The sequence below is a fragment of the Lonchura striata genome, chromosome 11 (genome assembly GCF_050655825.1).
Source record: "Lonchura striata isolate lonStrDom1 chromosome 11, ASM5065582v1, whole genome shotgun sequence".
In the NCBI taxonomy this organism is placed as follows: domain Eukaryota; kingdom Metazoa; phylum Chordata; class Aves; order Passeriformes; family Estrildidae; genus Lonchura; species Lonchura striata.
The window spans coordinates 2643329-2666859 of NC_140713.1; the positions used below are offsets into that span (position 1 = coordinate 2643329).

At 47.9% G+C, this 23531-nt stretch overlaps 1 protein-coding gene across 1 annotated transcript in view; it reads right to left on the reverse strand.

The window, feature by feature from the left end:
- LOC116184064 (telomere repeats-binding bouquet formation protein 1) overlaps positions 1-12257 on the reverse strand; it is a 30821-nt gene extending 18564 nt beyond the window's left edge. Inside the window, exons 1-7 of the mRNA XM_085589332.1 lie at positions 12221-12257; positions 4022-4148; positions 3527-3613; positions 2930-3146; positions 1634-1666; positions 528-585; positions 59-133 (exon numbers count right to left, since the gene is read on the reverse strand). Coding sequence (XP_085445458.1) covers positions 59-133; positions 528-585; positions 1634-1666; positions 2930-3146; positions 3527-3613; positions 4022-4148; positions 12221-12257 — 634 coding nt within the window. The remainder of the gene's footprint in view (positions 1-58; positions 134-527; positions 586-1633; positions 1667-2929; positions 3147-3526; positions 3614-4021; positions 4149-12220) is intronic.
- Between the last annotated feature and the right edge of the window lie 11274 nt (positions 12258-23531).

Genomic DNA, 23531 nt, shown 5'->3' on the forward strand with positions numbered 1-23531 from the left:
TAGTAAGGGAAGAGCCCAAGAGCACAAGGCTGCTCCGTGGTACTTAGTTACAGGAGACATAAATCATGCACCACAGCAGCAGAGCCCTCAGTCAGGTAGTTGGAGACATAACACAAAATATCCTCATACAACCCTAGGCGGGTAAACAGACTTGAAAAATCTGCTTCTTAGTCTCTGGGGTATAATTAAAAGACATGTTTGATAATTATTTGTAACAGCGACAGAAGGTATTGTTTATTGTAAAACTTTACAAGGTTTGGGGGCTCTTAGAGAAGTTAAAATACAGTAACAATGTGGATAAATATTAGCAAATAAAAAAAGACTTTATGGGGGTGTGCTTTACTGTATATGTAGGTTTGTCATTTGATTTACCCTTTGCATATCCAACACAGTATCCAAAATGTGGCAACTAGGAAAAAGCACATTTTCCCAACTGCTCACCACCCCACAAGAGGCCTATCACAGTCTACTAAAACTTTGTAAAACTGATGCAGACTATAATGACAACTTATATTAGGTTATCTTACCACACTGATTTATCTGCACATTTTGAGTGTTCATTTTTGTTTTATCTCTGTTCTTGTTCTACAACAGCAAGGAAAAAGTGTTTTCAGTTCTGATCAGATTAGCAGTGTTATGCTAATAATGATAATATATGCAGTATAAATGACATCATTCTTCTAAAATGCACTTTTTCCAGTTTTCTGCTTTTACTCTGGCATCTCACACACACAGTTTCATGTATTCTTGTATGGCAAAGTTTTCCTTTGGAATCACAGTATTTTATAATAACCCTGCATTTCTAACTACCAGGTTATCATCTGAAAGTGGACATTCTGCAGAAATCAGGTCATTCCATGTTACCATTGAGGGGCACTGTCAGGAAAGAATATCCCCTGCTCTGTGTCACTGATCACAACAAAGCTGATCCAATTTTCCTTACAAGAGTGGCCAACTTTGCCATCAGCCAACAACTGGCACTAAGACCAAGTAATGTTACTTAGGGCGTGAACACTAGAAAACACTCAGCCTCCTGCTGCTCAAGGAGCCACTAAACCATCAGCATTGTTCTCCAAGGACTGATCAAACCAAAGGCTATGAGCACAGAGACATATTCCTTACAGTGAGAACTCATTAAACTCACCAAAGACATTGTCACATTACACAAACCATGTAACCCACAAAACCCCACAGCGTTGATTCTACACAAACCCAACGTGGCAGCCTCTGAGAGCAGAGCAGCAGAGTGACATTCAGCTTTGGAGGCAGAAAGATGCTCCCTCAAACATGCCCCAGGTCCCAAACACAGAAGGTTGATGCAAGCATCACAGTAACCTATTACAATTTCTCAAAAAATTACTTAGTTCAGGTAGAAACTTTAAATCAATGCTGAATCCAGCTTAAGAATGGATTTGTTTTCCTTCTCAAAGTGGAGCAAAGGCTCAAAGCAGAATCATTGTCATCTTAAAGAAGACAGCCAGCCCTGCTTTCTCTTCAGAGTTACTGATCACCCCCATAGAATTGAGAGAGTTCATCTCCCTGCAGCCTTTCAGAAGTGACAACAGACATGCATTTCATTTTCCTGCAAATCCAACCCTGCCACATCAAGGAAAAGCTTGCAAGCCTTCCTCACCTCTTTTTCTCCTACTGCCACCACCCCACCAGCCTAAGAAAAAACAAAAACCACCCAAAGAAAAGGAAGGCTGTACAAATGAGTTCACTCTGGAGCTAATTGCATTTCAGAAGAGTTTAATTTAATACATGTTTATACAATTATACAATTTAGGAAGCACAAAGGGTTTAAAATTGAATGTATACAAGGACACATCCTGGCCTCACCTGGATCGTTTTTACTTTTGCAACATACAGAAAGTACACAAAATAGTATTTATAAGCCAGCCTACATTAATTAGATGCAAATAGCTCACCCTCTGTTGCTGCATCACAGGGCTAGGTAGAAAGACAAGAAAGTAAATTTGCTTCAACAAACATCGCACAAATGTTGCATATAAAACTCTTCTCCATCAGTTATGCAAAATAACCCAGTAACATCGCTTCAAACCGCAGAAACCACTCCTGGAGAAGTGCAGATCTGTCAGTCTGTGTGCTCAGTAGCCCTAGAGCACATGGCTGGCACGGTCAGTAGACCAGCCAGCCTCGGCGGGACTTGTCCTTCGAAACCCAGGGACCAAACCCCAGAGGGGAGAAGTGCGGGTTGTTGGCGTCCTGTGGAAACCAAACCCCACAGCAGCAGCGGAGGCCGTGAGGACGCTGCGCTGTGCAACAGGACTCGGGAATGTCCTGGCCTATTTCAGCTCCCTCGCACCCTCCTCCCTCAGATGAGCCGTGTGTGATTTACAGCTCATTATCAGAGCTCCACTCTGAAGTCTTAGCAACCACTCCAGATCAGCCCAAATACAAAAGGGAAAGAACATATAGAAGATTGAAAATAAAAAGGGGGGTGTGGGGGGAGGCAACAGTCTAAAGATGAAACAGCAGCTGCATTCTTCTGTGAGAGGGCTGGGGAGTCCCGAGGGGGGAAATGGGCACAGCTCAGGTACCTGCGACCCGGCGGCGCGGGCGGCTCGGGGCAGACCCCGAGGCGAGGCGAGCGCTCAGTGCCGAGCGCTGCCCGGCTGAGGGCTGGGATCTGCGGGATGAGGGCTGGGATCTGCGGGATGAGGGCTGGGATGGCCGGGATGAGGGCTGGGATCTGCGCGATGAGGGGTGGGATCTGCGGGATGAGGGGTGGGATCTGCGGGATGAGGGCTGGAATCTGCGGGATGAGGGCTGGAATCTGCGGGATGAGGGCTGGGATCTGCGGGATGAGGGCTGGGATCTGCGGGATGAGGGGTGGGATCTGCGGGATGAGGGGTGGGATCTGCGGGATGAGGGCTGGGATGGCCGGGATGAGGGCTAGGATCTGCACGATGAGGGGTGGGATCTGCGGGATGAGGAGTGGGATCTGCGGGATGAGGGCTGGGATGGCCGGGATGAGGGCTAGGATCTGCACGATGAGGGGTGGGATCTGCGGGATGAGGAGTGGGATCTGCGGGATGAGGGCTGGGATCTGCGTGATGAGGGACAGTGGAGGCCCCGCCGGGCTGAGGGCTGGGATCACCGGGCTGAGGAGCGGGCTCTCCAGGCTGGAGCACAGCGGAGGCCCCGCCGGGCTGAGGGCTGGGATCCCGCGGGGCTGAGGGCAGCCCCCGGCCCGGCCCCTCAGGAGGCGCCGCAGCCGCAGCGCCGCCCGAGCGCCTCCGGGCTGGGACAGCTCTGAGCATTCCCCTCAGCCAGGCGGGAAGCGCTCGGAATTGCAGAACCGGCAGGGCTGAAAGAGATCTTTAAGATCATCCAGTTCAACCTCAGCCCAGCACTGCCACTGCAAACCCAAAACCATTTCCCGGTGTCAGATCCAGAGGCCTGTTTAGCACCTCCGGGGATGGCAACTCCACCACCTCCCTGGGCAGCCTATTCCCAGGCCTGAACACCTGAACAATGAAAAATTGTTTTTGTGAAATCTAACCTGAATTTCCTCTCAATGTGAGGCCACTTCCTCTGGTTCTCACTGCAGGCCCAGCAGAAGAGAGTGGCCTCCCCCCACTGCACGCTCCTGTCAGGGAGTGGGAGGGAGCGGTGAGGTCCCTCGCTCTTCTCCAGACTGAACAAACCAGCTCCCTCAGCTACTCCTCATGGGACATGTTTTCTAGTCCCTTTGTGAGCCCTGCTGCCCTTCTCTGGACACGCTCAGCCCCTCAATGTCCTTTTCCACCAGGGCCCAGGGCTGGGCACAGCACTCGAGGTGCAGCCTCAGTGGTGCCCAGCGCAGAGGGGCAGGCACTGCCCTGGTCCTGCTGCCCACCCTGCTGCTGAGACAGGCCAGTGCCATTGGCCTCTTGCCCCCTTGGGCACACTTTGGCTCACACTGAGGCGGCTGGTGACCTGCAGGATGTGCCACTTGGCCTTGTGGAAACTCACGCCCTTGTCCTTGGCCCATTGATCAAGTCTGTCCAAGTCTCACTGCAGTCTTCGTGTCCTCCAGCAGATCCACACTCCCACCAACTGAGCATCTGAAAATTTACTGAGGGTGCTCTCAATCCCCACCCCCAGATCATCAATAAAGATGTTAACCAGGATCAGCCCCAAAACTGGAGAACACATTTCAGTGCAGCTCAATTTGCGTACTTTGCAGTTGGAGGCTGCAATGCCCCCACAACAGAAAGAGCTGCCATCCCTTGGCATTGGCCACACACACCGGTGCAGGAAAAAAACCTTTTACTAGGTGAATATGGCTGACAGAACTGAGCTTTCAGGCACACACTCCCTTTCCCTAATGACCCTGAACTCATTGAAAGGTATTTCACCTTCCAGCTCTTTGCACCATTGGATCCTCAGACTATCAGAGCTCCACCAGCCTCTCTCATCCTTTGCGCCTTCTCCCCACTCAAGCTGATGAGCAGCTTTTATAAGAAAAAATGCAGTTCTACTGCCAACAAGGTGATCCAATTTGTAAATGCAACTTACCCTGCCAAAAACAGCTACTGCCTTTTTCTTTCAGAAATGAGTCATCAGAAGTAATGAAAATGTATTGCATTTTAAACCAAAGAGGAAAAGAAAGGAAAGCACTCACAGAGGATTCAGCAAAGCCAATATGGCTTATCCTGTTGGCTGCTCAGTTATTGCAGCCCTTTGCTACTTTACCATTTGTCTTGTTTGGAGATTGTGCTCAGATAATTCAGTGATGGGCACAACAGAAATTAAATAAATCATAGCTGATCGTGAAATAATACAACATAGGAATATTTAAATAGACTGTGAAGTATTTACATCATGGTGATGACAGTTGTCACAGAGACCAAAAAAAGCCCTTTTAACAAAACTTAATTTATATCCTTGTTCCTCAAGCCCTACTATCCATTTTTTGGCTAATGTAGAATGATGTAAAAATATCGTTCAGTATCTTGTACTGTTTATACTTTCTAGGATTTCTGTTGTGTTTTCTAAAAGCTCTGAGTATTTTTTAGTTTGAAAAAAATATATATCATTTTGGTAGAAACATTGCAGTTCTGTGTTTCCTTTTGGTACTCAGCTGAAGAAATAAAGAAAAAAAAGAGCAGAAAATCTGGAGAGGTGGATAGTAGATCACAAGGAGAAAAGTTACAGGAGATGAGTACATTGCTACTGCCACTGCTTTAGAGCATGTCTCACAAAAAGCAGACTGGCTACATTTTCCCAGCTCCATCATTTCAACTCTCCATGAGTTGTTTCCTGCTTTGTAAATCTGAGTTGAGCCATTTTTACCTAATATGAATAATAACTATAATACATATTTACAGTTCTCTTGTATTACTGCACCAGCATTGGGTGCCCTTGGAATATTTTAGAGTATTGCAATGCCATCCTTTAATTTACACAGGTTCAAGATATTATTTGTAGCTTATTCTTTCATTTGTAGCAAAAGTAAAAAAATTACTGCACATGATCAGTAACAGAACTGTTATGTGTATGGGAAGCACATAATGATTTAAGTACTGCTTCATTCTGTGTGACTCCAGGCTTTGAGAAAGAGTAATCCCACTTGGCATTTTGACTCAGTTTGGTCTCAGTAATTATGGATCCAGAGTAACTTGTTAGAAGCTTGTGAAAAAGTGTCTCTGAAATTTACAGCAGAGCTCAAGTACAAAAGGATGAGAATTCAATGAATAATTCAATGAATACTAAGAATAAGTTTGAAAAGCATATACAGTTATTCTACTGGCCATGTCCAATTGTTACCCACTGTTACAGTACAGTGCACAATATCACCAGGAAAATTGTGAATGTCATCTTCAGAACGATCTATTAACACATTTTCTTTTTGATCAAATTTATGTTCTACAAATTACCAAGTTGTTTTGCCTTTTTGAGGCACTTGTCTTTTCATGTTAAGTATTTACATGTATAATTCAGGTGGTTCCTGAATCTGCTTGAGGAACCCAAAACGAGCTTTTAGGTTTTCAAAGATAAGGTCTGTTTTGCCTATTTCTGAAGCTTCAGTCCAAGAGCAGTGACAGAAAGGTAGCTGCTCTGGGAGCAGGGATTCTTGTAGCTTGAATTTAAACCTGAAGGCATTGTACCCATTTACACCTCTTACAAGAGCTCTGTCACTGCACAGAATTTCCATAGGCATTACAAGTCCCTTTCAACAAAGAATTCTCCTTCCCACCACAAGCTCTTGATGCAGCTTTCTGTGCCACCCTGGTTATGCCCTCTGTGATGGGCCTTTTGCAGAAAGGAGAAGGATACTCTTTAGCATAATTGTGTTTTCTGTGGAGTGTTTTGTCGCTATTGAGTGAGAAATGACACAGGCTCTCCAGAAGGCTGGTTTGCACAAAGTGCGAATCTTTACTATGGATCCTCTCTTTATACATTGTTCTGATACAGATAGACTTGGTTGGTCAATTAATCAATACATTTCACCTGATTGGCTAATTAACAAGATGTCTTTCTTATAAACAATCTTTGAGAAACACAAGGAAACAGAGAGTAGGAAAACACTACCTGCAGCTTGTTTATGATAATAAGCTATCATTGTTTCTCTTCAATTCCCTAAAGACTCTCAGACCGATTCTGGGAAAATTTATCTAGTTTCCTTGCTTTCTGACCAGGCTGTCACATCCACAGGTCCCACTTTGTGTTTAAAGGAGGAGGCAGTGTTTGTAATCCTCTGTGAGGATCCTTTCAGAAAGCAAAACAAACACAGCTCCAGAGGTTCCTCTATCAGTTGATAGTTACCAATCAGAACCTCAATCGGACACCATTTTGAAATGGTTGGACAGATCAAATCTTGGGATTCCCTCTTACAAGAAATACACTATTAATCTTAAAATATATTACCTATTCTAATACAATCTCAATACTAAATCTAATACAGTAACAACTTATCATTAATTTGTTCAAAGAACTGACAGTCTTAGCCTGTCAACAGTCCTTTTTAGAAACAAAGGATGGAATGTTCACTCCCCACTCGTGGAGGGGCCATGTGATTGATGATTGACAAACATCTCGATCATTGTTCAGAGGTTGCCTGTTGGCCATATTCTGGTTTTGGTGTAGCAAATCAGGGTGGACACACCTCACAGGTACCCAGTGTACTCCAGTATCTGTGGAAACACATGCATACCTGCGTCCCCAGGTGATAATGTCGTACAGGCCCTCCCACTTACTAGTGACTAGGTCCCATATCTGGATTTTCACTCAAGGTAGATGCATCTCACCTGAAGAGTGCAATGAGAGAAAATTATTTAGACTAACAGGATTCTCTGAATTCTGTGGCACTGTAAGATGATTGATTGTATATAAAGCTTTTTCGAATTGACTATGTGGGATTTCCCCAGGCATTCCCCATTTTTGTTTGTCCAGAAAATGCTTCAAGCACTTTCAACAATGGCCTGGCCCGTTGGAGAGTGCAGAATACCAAGTTTGTGTGACACTCCCCATAAACGTAAAAACTGCTGCATCTTCTGTGAGACATAGGCAGGGCCATTGTCAGTTTTCACAGAAGAAGGTATTCCCAAGATTGCAAAAGCCATCCTCCAATGGGCAGTCACATTGTGACCCTTTTCTCCAGTGTGAGCAGAGGCCCACATGGCAGAGAAGGTGTTGATAGACATGTGCACATACTTAAGTCAGCCAAATTCAGGGCTGTGAGTAACATCTGTTGGCCAAAGCTGCAAGGCCTTTACGTCTCTGGGGTTCATCCCTGCTGGTAAAGGTGCAGCAAGTCCATGACAATTAGCACAAGAACTGACAATGTCACGAGCCTCAGCTGGCATTAAGTGAAATTGTTTCTTCAAGGTATGTGCACTTTGATGGAAAAAGTCATGCGATGCTTTGGCTTGCACAATCTTGTCAGCTGAGGCGCTACCTACTCAGGGTTAGCCAGCCTGTCAGCCCTGGCATTACCTTCTGTTACGAAATGTGGCAACTTGGTGTGACTCCGAATGTGCAAGATGTAATATGAATGAACTCAGGCCTGAAAAGCACTCCACACAGTTCTCAATAACTGAAACACAACTGCATTATTTACTTCCTTCAGAAGTGAACAATCCAAACGCTTGGTTCTGTCTGCAAAATAGGCAGAATCAGTGGCCAAGTTCAGAGGCACATGAGAAAATTTCTGGAGTGCCATGGCAACGGCTTTTAACTCAACCAGTTGGGCCAAGCTCATGGCCCTCCAGCATTTGCCATCCAGATTCATCCTTCCAGGTAACAATGCCTTTGACTGTTTTTCCAGAACCATCAGTGAAGACAATGGGCCCTTGCACTGGCACCCAGCTGCGTTTTGGCCGCAACCACAGATTGGTCTTTTTTGCCAACTTCAACAACTTGTTCCGGGGTGTCGTGATAGTTCATTAACCGATCCCAAAAGTGCAAAAGGCAAACAGCAGGGGACTATCAGTTTAATCACAACAAATGCACTTTTATTAGGAGCCAAAACAATAAATGTGATAGTGGGGTCAGAAAGGAGATAAAAGCATAAAGAGAGAGAAAAGAGGGGGATGGAAATAGCTACCAACACAGGCAAGATCCTCACTGGTCCGGAGGGATGGGGATCCATCTTGTTGTGTCGGGGAGAGTCTCCAAAGTCCTGCTCAACCTACTGGTTTAGTTATAGTCCACCAAGGAAAAAGGGGAGAACATACAGGACAATGAGAGTCTATTGAAATTGCTGCGGGGGAACAGGTGAGTCCACTGAAACCACCCAGGCAGGACGAACACAATGAAGAATAAGTCCATTGGAGTTACTGGACAAGAACAGGTCATGTCAATAGTGGTCACACCACCATTTCCCTCATTCCCTGTGGTAGGGGTCTCAGTCTCAGTCCTCAGGAGGAGGGTCGTCGATCTCGGTCTGTCATGGTGGTAACAAGGTAGATGAGGGGTCTTCAGTGAGAGACCACCAGAGTCACCCCAAAAGTTCATTTGGCTTAAAGGTGGAGAGTGAAGAAGGCATCGCAGCAGGCTGCCCCATGCTGGGTCCATGTCAGGTCTTTGCCAATTCCTTGCCAACTCCTTGCCAAGTCCTTGTCAGGCCTTGTTTGGAACAGCAAGCGTGACGGTACAGTGGCTGCACCTGCATTGTTATCTCCTCCAAGCTGGAACTGCAGTGGGGGAAGGGGCTCCTACTCGTGGCAATCGGAAGGCAAAAGGAGAATGAAGGAGGCTTCAGATGACCTCTTACAAGCGCACTTTGCAAAGAAGCCCTGTTAGCAAAGCTCCATTCAAAGTCTTCTCATTTTACCGGCAGAATGATTGTTGTGGGATCAGCTGCCATTAATTGCAAACACCGTTGACAGCATTTGATTATCAAATGAGTGATCAGCTCAAATAATGAGGGTGTGGTCTTTTTTAGTTGATGGGGCAAGAAGACCTGTTCCAAAATGTGCAAAGGATCAAACCATTTGTCACTCAATTGGCCAATGATACCCCATAGGATAAAAATCTGGATTGGTAATAATGACAGTGATATCAATAGAAAGGTCAAGTCAATGAACTCGACAACGGGAGGAAACAGCCTTTTGAACCTCCCCAAGCACTCATCGCTCCTCAGGAGTCAATTCCTGAGGTGATCTCAGGTCAGGGTCCCCCTTTAGACTATCATACAGTGGGGACAGTTGTTTATTGGTTAGTCCCAAGTAGGGATGCAAACAACTGATGACACCCATCAGTTTCTGGGCATCATTCAAGATATTAATAGAATCCAAGAATTGCACATTCTGATGCTGAATAGTTTGGTCAAAAATTCTGACTCCCAGATATCTCCAAGGAGGGTGCTGTTGAACCTACTCCGGAGCCATTTGCAGCAACTCATCCTGGGTGGGTGCTGCCGCCAGAATGTCATCTATGTAATGATAACAACACATGTCAGGAAACTGCTTGCGGACCCCAGACAAGGCCTGAGCCACATACCATTGACAAATAGGCTATTTTGACAGCTCTGTGGCAAAACTTTCCATTGATATCTCTGCACAGGTTTGGCATTGTTGATTGAAAGCACTGTGAGGGCAAATTTTGGCTTGTCATCAGGATGCAAAGGATTTGTAAAAAAAACAATCCTTCAAATCATGATCAAGATCTCCCATCCCACGGGGATCATGGTGGGTGAGCATACTAGGCTGCAGTGCCCCCATGCTTTGCATCACTGCATTAATTTTTCAGAGGTCCTATAAGAGCCTCCATTTCCCAGATTTTTTCTTTATCACAAATATAGGAGTATTCCAGGGACTAGTAGAAGGCTCAATGTATCCCTGTTGAAGTTGCTCCAGAACCAAATCATGAAGGGCAACCAGTTTTTCTTTTGTCAGGGGCCACTGGTGAATGCAAATGAGTTTGTCCACCAGCCACCGTAAAGACAGTGTAAGATATCTTCTGCCATTCAACGCAGTGGCCCCAATTAAAAATCTGTCCCAATTTATACCTCCCAGACTGCCAATACATCCTGCCCCCAAAGACTGAGTGGAGCTGGAGTGACAGAGCTGGAGTGACAGAGGGCAGAACTGCAGCTGTCTGCCCATTCACAGACCACTGGCTTACCAAGGTATGTGCTGCACCTCCCACCCCTTCGATGGCCAACCCTAAGGGATCCTAAGGCCACTTAGGAGGCTATGCAGAGAGGGAGATGACTGTCACATTTGCCCTTCTGTCAAGCAAACCTCGGAGCTGGATCTGAGGTGGGCTGCCACCCAGAAGAATCAGGGTACACGTCATCTGTGGTTGCTGAGCAGAAACATCTGCAGACCAGAAGACTTGTGGCAGTCCCGTGGATTCGAAGCCACCATTCCCATGAGTCTGCTGGCCAGTCCTGGGGACACGACTGAAAATGCACAAGTTGAGCAATCCGAGTCCCTGCTGGAATAGTGACGGGGGGAGCGGGAGTGGAAACCGTAGCATAAATTTGACCTGAAAAGCCAGAGTCAATGACACCTGAGTGAACAAAGATTCCTTGGTGGGTGACACTAGATCTTCCCACAAGGAGTGCACCCAGTCCTTGTCCCAAAGGTCCAAACACGTCCAAAGGAACCTTATGTTCACGATAGGATTCTAAGGTGACCATGGTCATAGTGTATACATCTACCCTGGCAGAGCCTCCGAGCTGCTGGGCCTGAGCCGGTGCCATGCCCTGAGGAATCACTTGTGTCAGAACACAATTCTTCTGTGTGCTCATCCTCCCATTTCCCCAGGCCTACCAGAGATTAGCCATTAGTATGATATTAAGACTTACATTGGTTTGCATAATGACCTGCCTTTAGGCATCTAGAGCACAAGGAATTGGTACTTGGGTCTGTTTGCTTGTGCATTCCTTGCTTTTTCTTGCCCTTATTTTTGCTCTTCTTCTGTTGTCCGCCTCCTGAGGATTTCTGGCCTGGATGTAAAGCAACTGTCAGAGCAGACACTTTTGGTCTACAGCACCTATTTTGGCACATGCGTTGAAACCATGCCTATTAGCACTGGGTCACCTGGAAGAACATCTGTGATCCTCCAGCACTTATTGTTTGCATTGTCCTGAGCTAACTGCTTGTATAAAACCTGTCTCAAGTCATCATCGTCAATGTGTTTCTCCAGGGCAGCTGTAAGCTTCTCGACAAATGGCAAAAAATGTTCATCTGCTCCTTGAGTTATTGATGTATATCATGGCTTGGGGGAGGCCATTTCAATAGTTCTTAACAATATAATAAATGCTACCCTTTGACTCTGCTCAAGAACGGCAGAGTCCCAGGATGTTATATTGTGTTTTTACATTCCATGTTTTATGTTTTATGTATGTGGTTTGTCCCTTTACCCCTCAGCTTTCCCCAGTGGTTGTACCCTAAATGTCCCGCCTCTTCCCTTAATGTCAATCACCCTAAAAGTGCCAAGTCATCCCCCTGTCCCCTCCCTGGTGCCTTGTCCATCACTTGGCTCACCATCCCACTTCTCCAGAACTTTTACCCTGGGTATCAAGTGATTGGGTGAGGGCCAGGAGTCCCTGCCTTAAACCTTTCCCATTGGATTCTGTAGCTGTCTGTTCCCCCATCTTCCACTCCCCTAAATCCCCTTACTGGTCGGTGGGTGATCCCTTCCCCCTGTTTACACTCCCCCTTTATAAGTTGTGGTAAGAGCTAGTTGAGGGCTCTTCACCAGTTGTATTCTCTGAAGTGCAGGACTCCTCAGAGCCCTGTAATAAACTCTGGACTGTTACCTCGACGGAGAGTCCACTCCTTTATTACACGGATCATCGCCTCGTCTCCTCCTCATCAGGGCTGTCTGCGTTAGCGCTCAGCCTTAGCTGCTCCCTGAACCTCGTGAAGGCACAGGAGAGTGTCCCCTGCAGCCAGCCATGCCCGAGCTGGTCAGGCAAAGCCAGGGGGCTTCAGGTGGGCATGGTGGCACCAGGTAGCCTGAAAATCAGGATTGGAAAAGGCCTGTTCTCCGTGGAGAGTGTCCACCCCCACACAAAACCTAGGATCCTCCTTGAGGCAAATGCCTGTAGCCTGCTGCAACCCTTTCAGCAGCCTGCTCCCCAGTTATCTAGAAAAACCCTAAACTGCACAGGCTGGAACAGTGCCTGAGCTATACGTCTAATATCAAATGAAGCAAACAGGTCTGTGTTTAGCACTCTTGAGAATGTGCATAACAAAGCCAAGGCCATATTCTGCAACCTTGTCTTGCAGATCTTGGATCACCCGCCAGGCAATCACATCATGCCTGTCAGCGTGTCCGGAGTTTGGGACAGCTTTATACATGGGATAAGCGTGAACCTCTCCCTGTGGCAGAACTGTCTTCCTGAACCACCTGTGTCTCCTCCACTGATGCTAGATTAACTGCCTGACAGGCATACGTGGCTCCTTCTGTCGGACATAGTGTGCTGTCAGCTTCACACTTCAGCATCCCCACCCTGTCCAACAGGTCGCCACCCCCAGTTTCTGAAGCTCGCGTCTTAACTGCTTCCCAAAAGCATCAAGGGTTCTCGGGTCATACGGTCACCCAACAGGGGGGCAAAGTCCAGAGATTACTTGGGGACGATGATGCTGCCTGTCAGTGCTGGCATTCTGCCACCAGGGCACACCCCTGCCGGGGGGCTGGCTGTTGGCATTCATCACTGTCACCGTCCCCATGCAGGGATGGGGAGAACAGCCTGCAGGCAGCAGGGAGTGGTGGGCTGCCCGAAGGCTCCGAAGTTGAGGGGCCGACTGCGGAGCTGAGGGGCTGGTTACAAGCCCAGACGTGGGGGTGGCTGGGGGCCCAGCTGCAGATGACCCGGCTGGAGGCGCAGCAGTGGGCAACACAGCCATGGCCAGCGACGCTGTGCGCTGCCATGGCAAAGATGCAAAAGGCATTAAGTCAACCAAGTCAGCCACCACACAGGGAGGAGGAGAAGGCAGTTGTTCCGCAGTTAAAGGTGGGGGGCAAAAGGGGACACAGCTCCTGTTGTGTAATTTACCACTCGGAGAGATGGTGATGATGTTGCAATGACAACTGCTATCATCTGCAGGCACCATGGAAAAGGAGGGGGAAGCCAGCAGGGTTGTGACGTCAGCTGGAACAAAAACCCGCCAGCAGGTGCTGACAATGGGCATGGCAGGGACATCTGCGCAGGCTCTGAGGCTGACAAGAAGGGAGATCACAGAGTGACCAGTGTGGTCATGTGTCACTGTTGAGGCAGGACGGGAATGAGAAGACTGACTCAGAAGGCTGCTGAGAGTGAAACTCTCGTTTATTCAAAATACACCGCTCTTTTATACAGCGCTCTGTTATGACAAATTCCATTGGTCCTGAAATGGAAACAACTCACCCCATTGGTGCAGAGTGCCTGACACACAGTGATAGAACTTCATTATAAACAATGTGAACAACGAGAGACATAAAAATTATTTACATTCTTCTCCAACTCTTTCCCAGGCTTCTGCCTGGTTAGAAACTCTCCATTTCTCTCTTTGACTGAATCTGAGACCCACAGTCATGACAGCCACCAACGATGGAGATGGCTCCACCCTCACCTGCGATGTGGCAGAAGGAATTTGAGTCAGGAATAACAGCCCTGCCAGCCGTGAAAGGGTAGGTCCCCACTGTGTGGGGGGGGCAAAGGTGGGACTGGCCGGCAGGGCCAAGAAGCTTCTGGGAAGCACAAGACCACCCCCCTGCCCCCTGCCAAATGGAGGCAGGCATGAGCGGAGCCAGCTGTCGCAGCGGCTCGCCAGCTGGTTTTGCAGGGCAGGAGAAGACCGACCCACCAGCCACAGCAGCAGTAGTTTTGGTGCTGCCAGTGGTGATGAAGGGGCTAAAAGTGGTGCAAATGGGGAGGGGCTGTCTCCTGGGTGCAGCCAAGATGCAGCTATGGCTCTCGGTGGTGTTGGTTTTGTGGGAGAAGGAGACATCGGCCTCTCAGAGTCGTAGGGATAAGGATATGCCACGGAACATAATTTCTAGGCAAGAGATAGGTTCCACAGCGGGTCCCCACATCCCCTGCCAGTCCATATGGAGCCAAAAAAAAGCCGTCAGTCACTCAGTCTGGCAATCCTTCCCCCGGGGTGTTGGTGCCCCCATAGGCGGCATCTTCACCCTCCAAGGTCCCAATTTCCGACTTGTTGTCCCCCTGGGTGTGGCCTTGGAAGACATGGGACAGGAGTCCCCATACAAGCATAAGTCGAGGCATGGTGGAATTCCCTTTAGAAATTTCTTCCAAGAGCTGGTGGCCCAATGCCTCCCACAAGCATGGAAGGTGAGATGTGGACTTTCCACATCTAGTGGAAAGTCATGAGATTTGGCCCAGGCTAACAGAGTGCAGAGCGAATCATCCGACACAGAAACTCCCATTAAGGAAATCATGTCATTCCACACAGAAACAATTCCTCATTCTTCTTTAGAAGCCTGACTCCTTATCATGAAAACACTGGCCCGCAACCTCCAGCAAGAAGTATGGACGGTTTGCTTTGCTGGGGAATTCGTTCCCATCTGCGCTTCCAAGCTATCAGGGCAAAACCGCAACCCCAGTCCATTCTAGTAGGATGCAGGGAAAGGTTGTCACCTCTCTGGAGGAACAGAGGGTGTCCAGATGGAGGCAGGCTACGTGGGTGCCGCAGGGTCTTGGCAGAGTTCTGGCGGGGGTCCAGGGCGTCTCTTCGTCCGTCCCGCGATCCACTAAGGGCAGACCGATGACACGTGGCTTGGTCACCAGATTTCGCTTCCGAGTGAGAAATGACACAGACTCTCCAGAAGGCTGGCTTGCACAAAGAGTGTGTCTTTACTTTGGATCCTCTTTTTATACCTTGTTCCAATACAGATAGACTTGGTTGGTCAATTAATCAATACATTTTGCCTGATTGGCTAATTAACAAGATGCCTTTCTTATAAACCATCTTTGAGGAAAACAAGGAAACAGAGAGTAGGAAAACACTACCTGCAGCTTGTTTATGATAATAAGCTATCATTGTTTCTCTTCAACTCCCTAAAGTCTCTCAGACCAATTGTGGGGAAATTTATCTAGTTTTCTTGCTCTCTGACCAGGCTGTCACATCCACAGTGTTTTGTCATGGTCTATTAATATTCTCTTTTCCTCAGTTCCATAGCTGCTTACTACTTTCTAACTCATTGATTTTAATAAACCAACTAAGCATGCTGCTGTATTCTTTTCTACTCTCCCTATGGAGAAAAAAAATTACCCATAAAACCTATCTGCAACAACTGCCTCAATCCAGTGAAACATAAGAGGAAACAATTGACCCAAGAGCAGAAAACCCCAAACATGTCACATCAGATCACAAACAAGCTAATAGGACAGAGCCATGTGGTTGGAGCATTTGTATTCCACTCTGTATTATCAATTTACTGATGCTAAGTATTTCAGCAGATAACTTCCAGGGCTTCCAGGACTGTCTTAGTGCCTGTGATCATAAAATTACTCATCAGTGGCAAGTGAACAAGAAAAGCCTCTAGGAACAAGGGCATTTCTGAGGCTCTTGCTGGTTTGGTTTGGTTTGGTTTGGTTTGGTTTGGTTTGGTTTGGTTTTTTTTGAGGCTGACTTCCTCTGCCTTCCAGAAGATGTCTCTCACTACCAAGCAGAGGCTGGCCAGAGCTAAGAAGCTGAGTCTGCCTCAGATTGTCCAGCCTCAAGACAAGCATGAGATCTCCCATCACAAGGTAGCCTTTCCCTGCCCTTGCTGTTTGATGTGATCATTGAGGAGGGTGCCAAAAGAGCAGCTTGGCTTGAGCCTGCTCAGTGTGGTCCAGGAGTGTTTGATCAGCTGCTGTTTGCCCAGTGTGGGCTGGGCAGATGTACTCACCCAGAGTCTGTACTTCACTGGGGATCAGTGTAAGATTTTCCTTCGTGAACCTTCCTCCCAGCAGCTGACCAGCTCTCCCTGCTCTCTCTTGCCTCTCCTTGCAGCTCTCAGCACCTGACCCAGAGCAGAGCTCATTTCAACCTTGCCCACCCGAGGTGGTGTTTCGGAACTACACTCCTGGTGAGGTCTGTGAAGTGCTGGTGGTTCCGAGGAACAGGGACAAGGTAAGTGCCAGGATGTGGAGGCTTAACACTATGCTGGAAGAGGAGAGCAGAGAAGGGTGGTTAAGGATTGCCACATCCTCACCCCAACCAAAGATCCCAAATCCACTCAGTCAAAGGGTGAGTAGGGCAGCAAGAAGCACTCCCTGCTGGACCCAGATGGGCTTTAGGGAGTGCCTCCGTGGGTCCCGAGGCGTAGCTGACCCCACTGGCGAATGACGGAGAGTCTCTTGGCAGGGGTAGAAATCCAAAGCTTTATTGAAGCTCCAAACAGCCCAACTGCACCCGAACATAGCCTGCTGACAAGAGCACCAGAGAGGTGCAAACCACAGATTAATACGGAGAGGGAGGGGAAACGACTAGCCAACGGGAGAACAATAGGGCGTGGCTCTTGTACGAACTGACAAACAGGGTATCCAATGAGAGAGGAACAGGGGAGGGGCCCCAGGCCCTCATCCAGTCACCCGACGCCCTGGATGGAAGCTTCCAGATGTAAGGGAAGGGACATCAAGTGATGGACAAGGTACCTGGGTGGAGACAGGGGAATGACTTGGCACTTTTAGGGTGATGGACACATGAGGAGAGGAGGGAAAACTAGGGACAAACCAAAGGGGCACAGGGGGTACAAAGGGACAAACCATTTTAAAATTGAAACACAGTAAGAAATACAATAAAGTATAAAAACACAACTCCACAAAGGATAACAACAGAGCATGTCCACCTGTCTCCACAAGTGGCAAAACCATCATACCAGGTCTTTCTCGCAAGTTCCTCAGCTGGTGAAGGTCACCTTGGAGAACTCACCTTGTTTCTGGCTGGTGGGCCCCAGTGGTGTATACCGCAAGGTGCCACTGGGCTGCCACGGCGGGGTTTGACGGTGGAGTGCCGCGCCAATCCCTGAAGAAGCTGTCCTGAAAAGGACTGCCCAGCTGCACAGGCACGTGTCCCAGCCCGGCTGGTGATTTTCAGCTCTTCGTGGGGCGACGAGGAGTAAGAGACTACAGCGTTGTGTGGCCTTCCACAGAGAAAGCCTTTACTGAGTGCAGGGGCACCTCTGTGAAGGGCCACTGACAGCCAGCTCCCCGAGCACAAAGGGAATGGGTTATTTATAGGGAAAGGCACGGGTGGGGAAAACACAGTAGTGAATCAGGTCTAACTTAGGAGGTGGGATGAGAGAAGCTGAGCCAATGAGTAACAAAGTATTACCACGTGAGGTGCAAGGCACTTTGGGTGTGAGCACTTCTCTCCATAACTGGAAGTCAGTGGCTTAAGGACTGGCTCTCCAAGGGAGGGCTGTAACCCTTTCACCACTGGGCCTTTCAGCCCTTCACCAGTGGGCCTTTCAGCCCCAACACCGGGCCACTATACAACTGTCTGCATCATTTTCACCCCTGGGCAGAACAAGGTGAGTCTGGAGGTCCCAAGAGATTGGTGACTTCAGGGGAACATGAACCTGTAAGGCTGGATTCAGGGCATCTGGCCTGTGTTTTGAGGACCTCTGCTGGTTTTGTTGGAGTTGCTCTGGATCTGGAACTGGGAGATACTCTTTGCCCATGCAAAAGATGGGCATAAATGCTCTGTGCTTAGACAGTTTATTTTATTGCAGGATTATTTCCACCAGCTTCTCTGCACCACCAAAAGGGAAGACTTCACTGTGCCAATTTGGGCCATTGGTGCCCAAGCTATCTTGGACTTCCCTGACCAGCTGGACTTCCCAGTGTTTCCAACCAAGTACAGCAGCCAGAAGACTCTGCTGGTTTGCAATGTCAGTAACTGGGCAGCTCATTTCCAGCTGAGCACCCAGAGGTGAGGCAGTTCAAAACACCTTTGGATGATAACAAGGCTGGGAAAGAGCAACAAAAGGAACCAGAGCATCGCAGCTGCTGCCCTGCAGCCCTGACTGGAAATGGGCAGGATGTGTGGGGTTTGCTGTTGCTTCTTATGTTTTAAGCAGCATGCAGCCTTTGAGCTTTCTCTGTCCCAGATTTCCTCCAGGGTGCTGGAACATGTTAGTAGCTGGCTTGCACCCTCCTGAGCACAAGCAGCTTCTGAAATGCTTACTCACCACTGTCAGCCAAATAGACCCATTCTCTGGGAGGCCACAGGCACGTGGCTTTCCAGTGGTCCTCTCATGAGATGCCTCATGTCAGCTGTGCTGTGGACAGCCTGTGCTGTCCTGTCAGTCTCAGAAGACAAATCAGTGTTTCTCCTGTTGGCTGAACTGGAGAGGGCAATGCATTTTTGACACCGTATCTGCAAGGAAACCGGTTCAGTTGGCTGGTGGTGAATTGAGGGTTACTTAATCCCAGAGGTCTTGTTGTAGGAGCTGAGGTCAGGAATGCAGCACAGACCTGCTGTCTAAGCTGAGGCAGCTGAGTGGCTTTGATTTTTTCCCTGGCAAATCTGAGGTCAAAAGGCAAATTGACTTTTCTTCTGTGAAATGTGAGGGTCTGAGAGGAGCTTCCACCAAAGCCTGCTAAAACTACTTAAAGCACACAGTCCCTGTGCAGCACAGTCAGGGGAAACCACAGCTGAAACTGCTGTCAGTCCAGCAGGTAGCCTGGGTGCTGATGAAGAAGGAATATTTACATATGATATGGGAAGGGTATGGCTACCTTCTGCTGGAAGGAACAATTGGGAAAAATGCATTGCCAAATGCAAACACAGTTCCAGAGCACAGCCTGTTAACCGGAGGAAAGATTGTAGCAAAAAGTCTCTTGTAAATGGAAAAGATTCTGGTGGAATCTCAGATGACACAGGTTGTTGTTGCTCTTGAGAAGAAGTGTCATGAGTTCCGCATGTCTTTCCGTTGGTGTTATTCCTGAAAATGTGGCAGATGAGTGTCTCTGGAAATATGTTCATTATTAATGATATGAAACAACCATTGTGATTTGGCTGTTCTGTCATTGGATGACGCTGTCGGCCCCACCTGCTGAGTGTGGCTGCTGGCCAGGTCGTGTCAACCTAACTGAAGGGTCTCGGGTTGGTGTTAGAAACATTGGAGAAGTTTGGGAAAGGCCTTGTGTTGCACTGGTTTCAGGAGGCGACTGATTGAATCTCATTTCAGGGTGAATGCTGAGGTCCAATCCCTCAGTGTTGCCGCAGGGTATTTGATGCAATGACTGCGCTTGTAAAAAGTTGTTTGCTTTGGCTGCTGTGGTTTCTGGGCACTGCTGTGTATTTGTTGTTAATTTTTGGATGTGCGCTGCAGCTGAACCATGCAACTGCAGACTCACCAATGCTATGGAAAAATCCCGGCATCGCTGCTCTGCCGCTGCCACGACGCAGTTCGCTTGTTTTCCCGCCGCCGCTGATGGAAGGAAATGGGCGGTGCGTAGCTCGCACCCGCTGTGGAGGGCGGTGACCAAAGGGAATCCCTGCCCTGGCTCTGTTCAGGCCCAGTCTGCACTGGCGTGAGGGTGTGGAGAGGAGCGTCTCTGGTGCAGTCACGCCCTGCTTCCGCCTGCCTCGGCATGGCTGCGCCTCTTTCTTGCTCGCCCCCTCCTCGCTCACGCCCGGTGTCCGCTGTGCTGAGCTCTTGCCTGGCATTTGCCTCTCCGACCCCAGCGCCCTCATTCTCAGCTACTCCTGCGTTCGCCATCACTCTTGCAAATGCATACACAGCCTGGATTCGCCCCCTCTCTGTCTGTGTCATCCTGGGGATGTGGGAAGGAATGTCCTCGTCTTGACCGTGCCCCGCCTGCACCGGCTCTGGCATGGGAATGCCACAGGAACACCTCCTTCCTCCAGCCAGGCCTGGCACTGCCCCAGTCCCATTCTGGGTCACTCCCTTTGGGCTCCATGTTGTTATAAATTGAGGCAAATAATTTGATTCAGCCTTTTAAGATCAATTAATAATTTTATTAATTACAGCAAGAGATAGCAAGCAAACAGCGCTGGGTGCAGCTGGGGAGTCTGGCTCCACCAAAAGCTGACAACCTTTCCTTCTCTTCAGTCCCTTTTTATCCAGCACAAGTGGGGGTGATGGGTTTCCTTCCACTGTGGTTATCAGTTCCAGCAGCAATTGGTTTCACAAGTGGGGGTGGTGGGTCTCCTTCCGCTGCGGTTATCAGTTCCAGCCAGTCCTGCAAGATCTTTCACAATCTTTGTTTGCGGTTACCAGCCTTGCCCAAGCCTGCAAATTCTATGCCCCGACCCCCCCCCCCCCCCCCAACCCCTTTTATCCTAATTTCATACTTTAGATGAACAAACAAGTCAATGCAGTTTTTCACAGTCCCCCATTTTCTCTTTTATCATTTTGTTCATCAAATCATTTTATTTCTTGGTGGGCTAGAATCAAAGTCTCTTCTACTTCAGGATCTCCAGGGAGAGTTTCATATTTGGCTTTGATTAGCATCAGGTGTGCTGCTTCCAATCTTCTTTTTACTATTTCAATTACCTTGTTGAATATACATGGGCCAAATGTTAATCCTAACACTAATAATATTAAAGGACCCGCAATTGTAGATAGCAAGGTAGTTAACCAAGGGGGAGTGATTAAACCAGGTCTCATACCAGCTCTGCTGGGCCTCTCTTTCCCTTTTCCTTTTCTCAAGTCCTGCTTTTAGTTTTGTCATGGTGTCTCGTACCACCCCAGTGTGATCTGCATACACACAACATTCTTCCCGGAGAGCCACACACAGTCCTCCCTGTTGTAAGAATAGCAGATCTAGTCCTCTTCTATTCTGCAGAACTACTTCTGATAAGGACCTTACTGATTTTTCCAATGCTGATATTGATTGTTCTATACGTTCCAAATCCTTGTCTACAGCAATTCTCAGGGAATTAAACTCCTTTGTTTGTTTTACTAGGGAGGCTACTCCCGTACCGACACCTGCTCCCCCTGCAAGCATTAAAACTGCCACTGTAAGTGCGGTGAAAGGCTCTCGTTTTCGTATGTGGTGTTCTGGGATGTTTTTTACATTATACATATATTTGTTGGGGTGATAGATAATTTTGGGAATCACAGCTACCTGTATACAATAGTCAGAGGTTTCGTTAAATATTTCTAGGGAAATACAGGGGGTGAATCCTCCTTTTGAGCAGATCCACTTGGTGTTTTTAGTGGGAACTAGCCATTTAGCTGGAGTATCTTCCCATTTAGCTTTAGTAACTGTCTCACATAAATACTCCAGGTGTGTGGGTACTCTGCCAATACATCATCCCCTTCCTGTTATTGAAGCCAAAGTCATTCCTTTACCCCGGGAATCTTTCCAATTACAATGTGGGGGATTGCTACCATTAAGACATCTCGCCTTTTCAGATATCCCTACAGCTTTGTAAAATGGAGGCCTAACATCAAAGCAGAGCCAACAGTGTTCTGTTAATTCTGGCTGAGTAGCATTTAAGACTTTATATACTCCCTCAACTAACTTCCAGAGAGTGTTAAACTGGGAATCCCCACTTGGCGGTGTTGTAGGAGTTGTAGTTTGGTTATCCGTTATCAGGTTCCTAGCTGTTAAATCCCCAACTATTACAGGATTAGAGCCCACAGCCTGTGTGTCTGCTGGTACAGGCCCCTTCTTTATGGTAAATACGCTCCCTCTGTCTTTTCCAGGTTCCCAATATCGAAAGCCCCATGATCTTCCTACCATCCATCCTGGGTCTATGGGCTCAGTTATGTTTAAATGCACAAATTGGCAACTCCCTTTCCACCTGCCCAAGAAGGCTCCACTAGAATCCTTTTGTGGAGGTGTACACCCATAGGGTCCCTATGATACTTTAAGAAATTTATCTCCTGCTGCTTGCCAGTCTGAGGCTATTGTTTCACACCCCCAGTACCCACAGAAATATTCTCCAGGGTAATTGCAATACCCTTTCCCTGGGTTCGATGCTGGACACATATAAAATCCTGCGGTATTAAAACAGGGCTCTACAGGGGCTAGTTCACATAACTGTGGGGTGAAACTAGGGGGTCCGGATGTTATCTGACTCCGAATTACCCTGCCATCTATTCTGGTTAGCGTCCACTTAAAGGGCTGGTGCAGAGCCGGGGAACCCTCCCCTTTATGTATGATACAAAGCATTAAAATACTTATAATCTGCCAATAAGGGTGGGGTCCTGACCTTGTTTTTACGGCATAATATCCTGTTTTCCCTTTTTGGGTTTGTTGCCTTTTTGGTGTTTCAGAGGCAATCAGACTGGTCGTCTGGGGGAACCTAGTACTCGGTTGGCAATAGTTGGAGCATTTTAGCATTATTCCATTGCGGGGGGACCTGGCTTTTTCCCCTCTGCCTCGCTCGCCGACCTGGTTGCTTCGAGCCGCGAGGTGAACCATCTTCTCGGCAGCAGCGGTACTCGCCTGGGCGTCCCTTCCCCTGCTCCTGCCTAACCTTGTACTGTTCCCAATTTTTATCCTTGACCGGGGGTGGGTCGCATGCCTCCGACAACACCCTTTTATAATTTGGGCAACAAATGGAGTGGGTTTGTTAGTATGGAAACAAAAGTTTCCTGGATGCACTCCTTTTGTGTATATTTTCCACCAATCCTCAGACTCGAAACAAACCCACTGATTTTCCAATTCCCCTAATTTTAACACAATTTTGGTTAACTTTCGTTCAGCCTTATAGCATTCTCTACAGACCCCAGTTGGCGGCCTCCCCTTTTGGCAATGGACCCCCCACCGTTCTTGGCAAACTTTACACGCAAAGCACACAAAAGGATAACAATCACAATCTACCTTATTACAAATTATTAAATAATCACTAACAAGCAGGTAATCATATCCCTTTTGTTCCCCTTTGTGATCAACTTGAATGATACACACAGAGTTCATTGGTTTTTCTTAATGGTAACCTTCAAATCCCCAGGCAGGCTGGTCACTTTCCACCAGTCATCTGTGGTGATCGGACCTTTAACTCGACTGGCATGTGTCCACCCCTTCTCGGCTGTCCGTATCGTGGTTCCTGTGGTAAGCAGAACAACAAAGGGGCCTTCCCAACGTGGGGTTAAAGAATTTTCTTTCCAGGATTTAATAAGCACATTGTCCCCTGGTTTGATTTTATGTA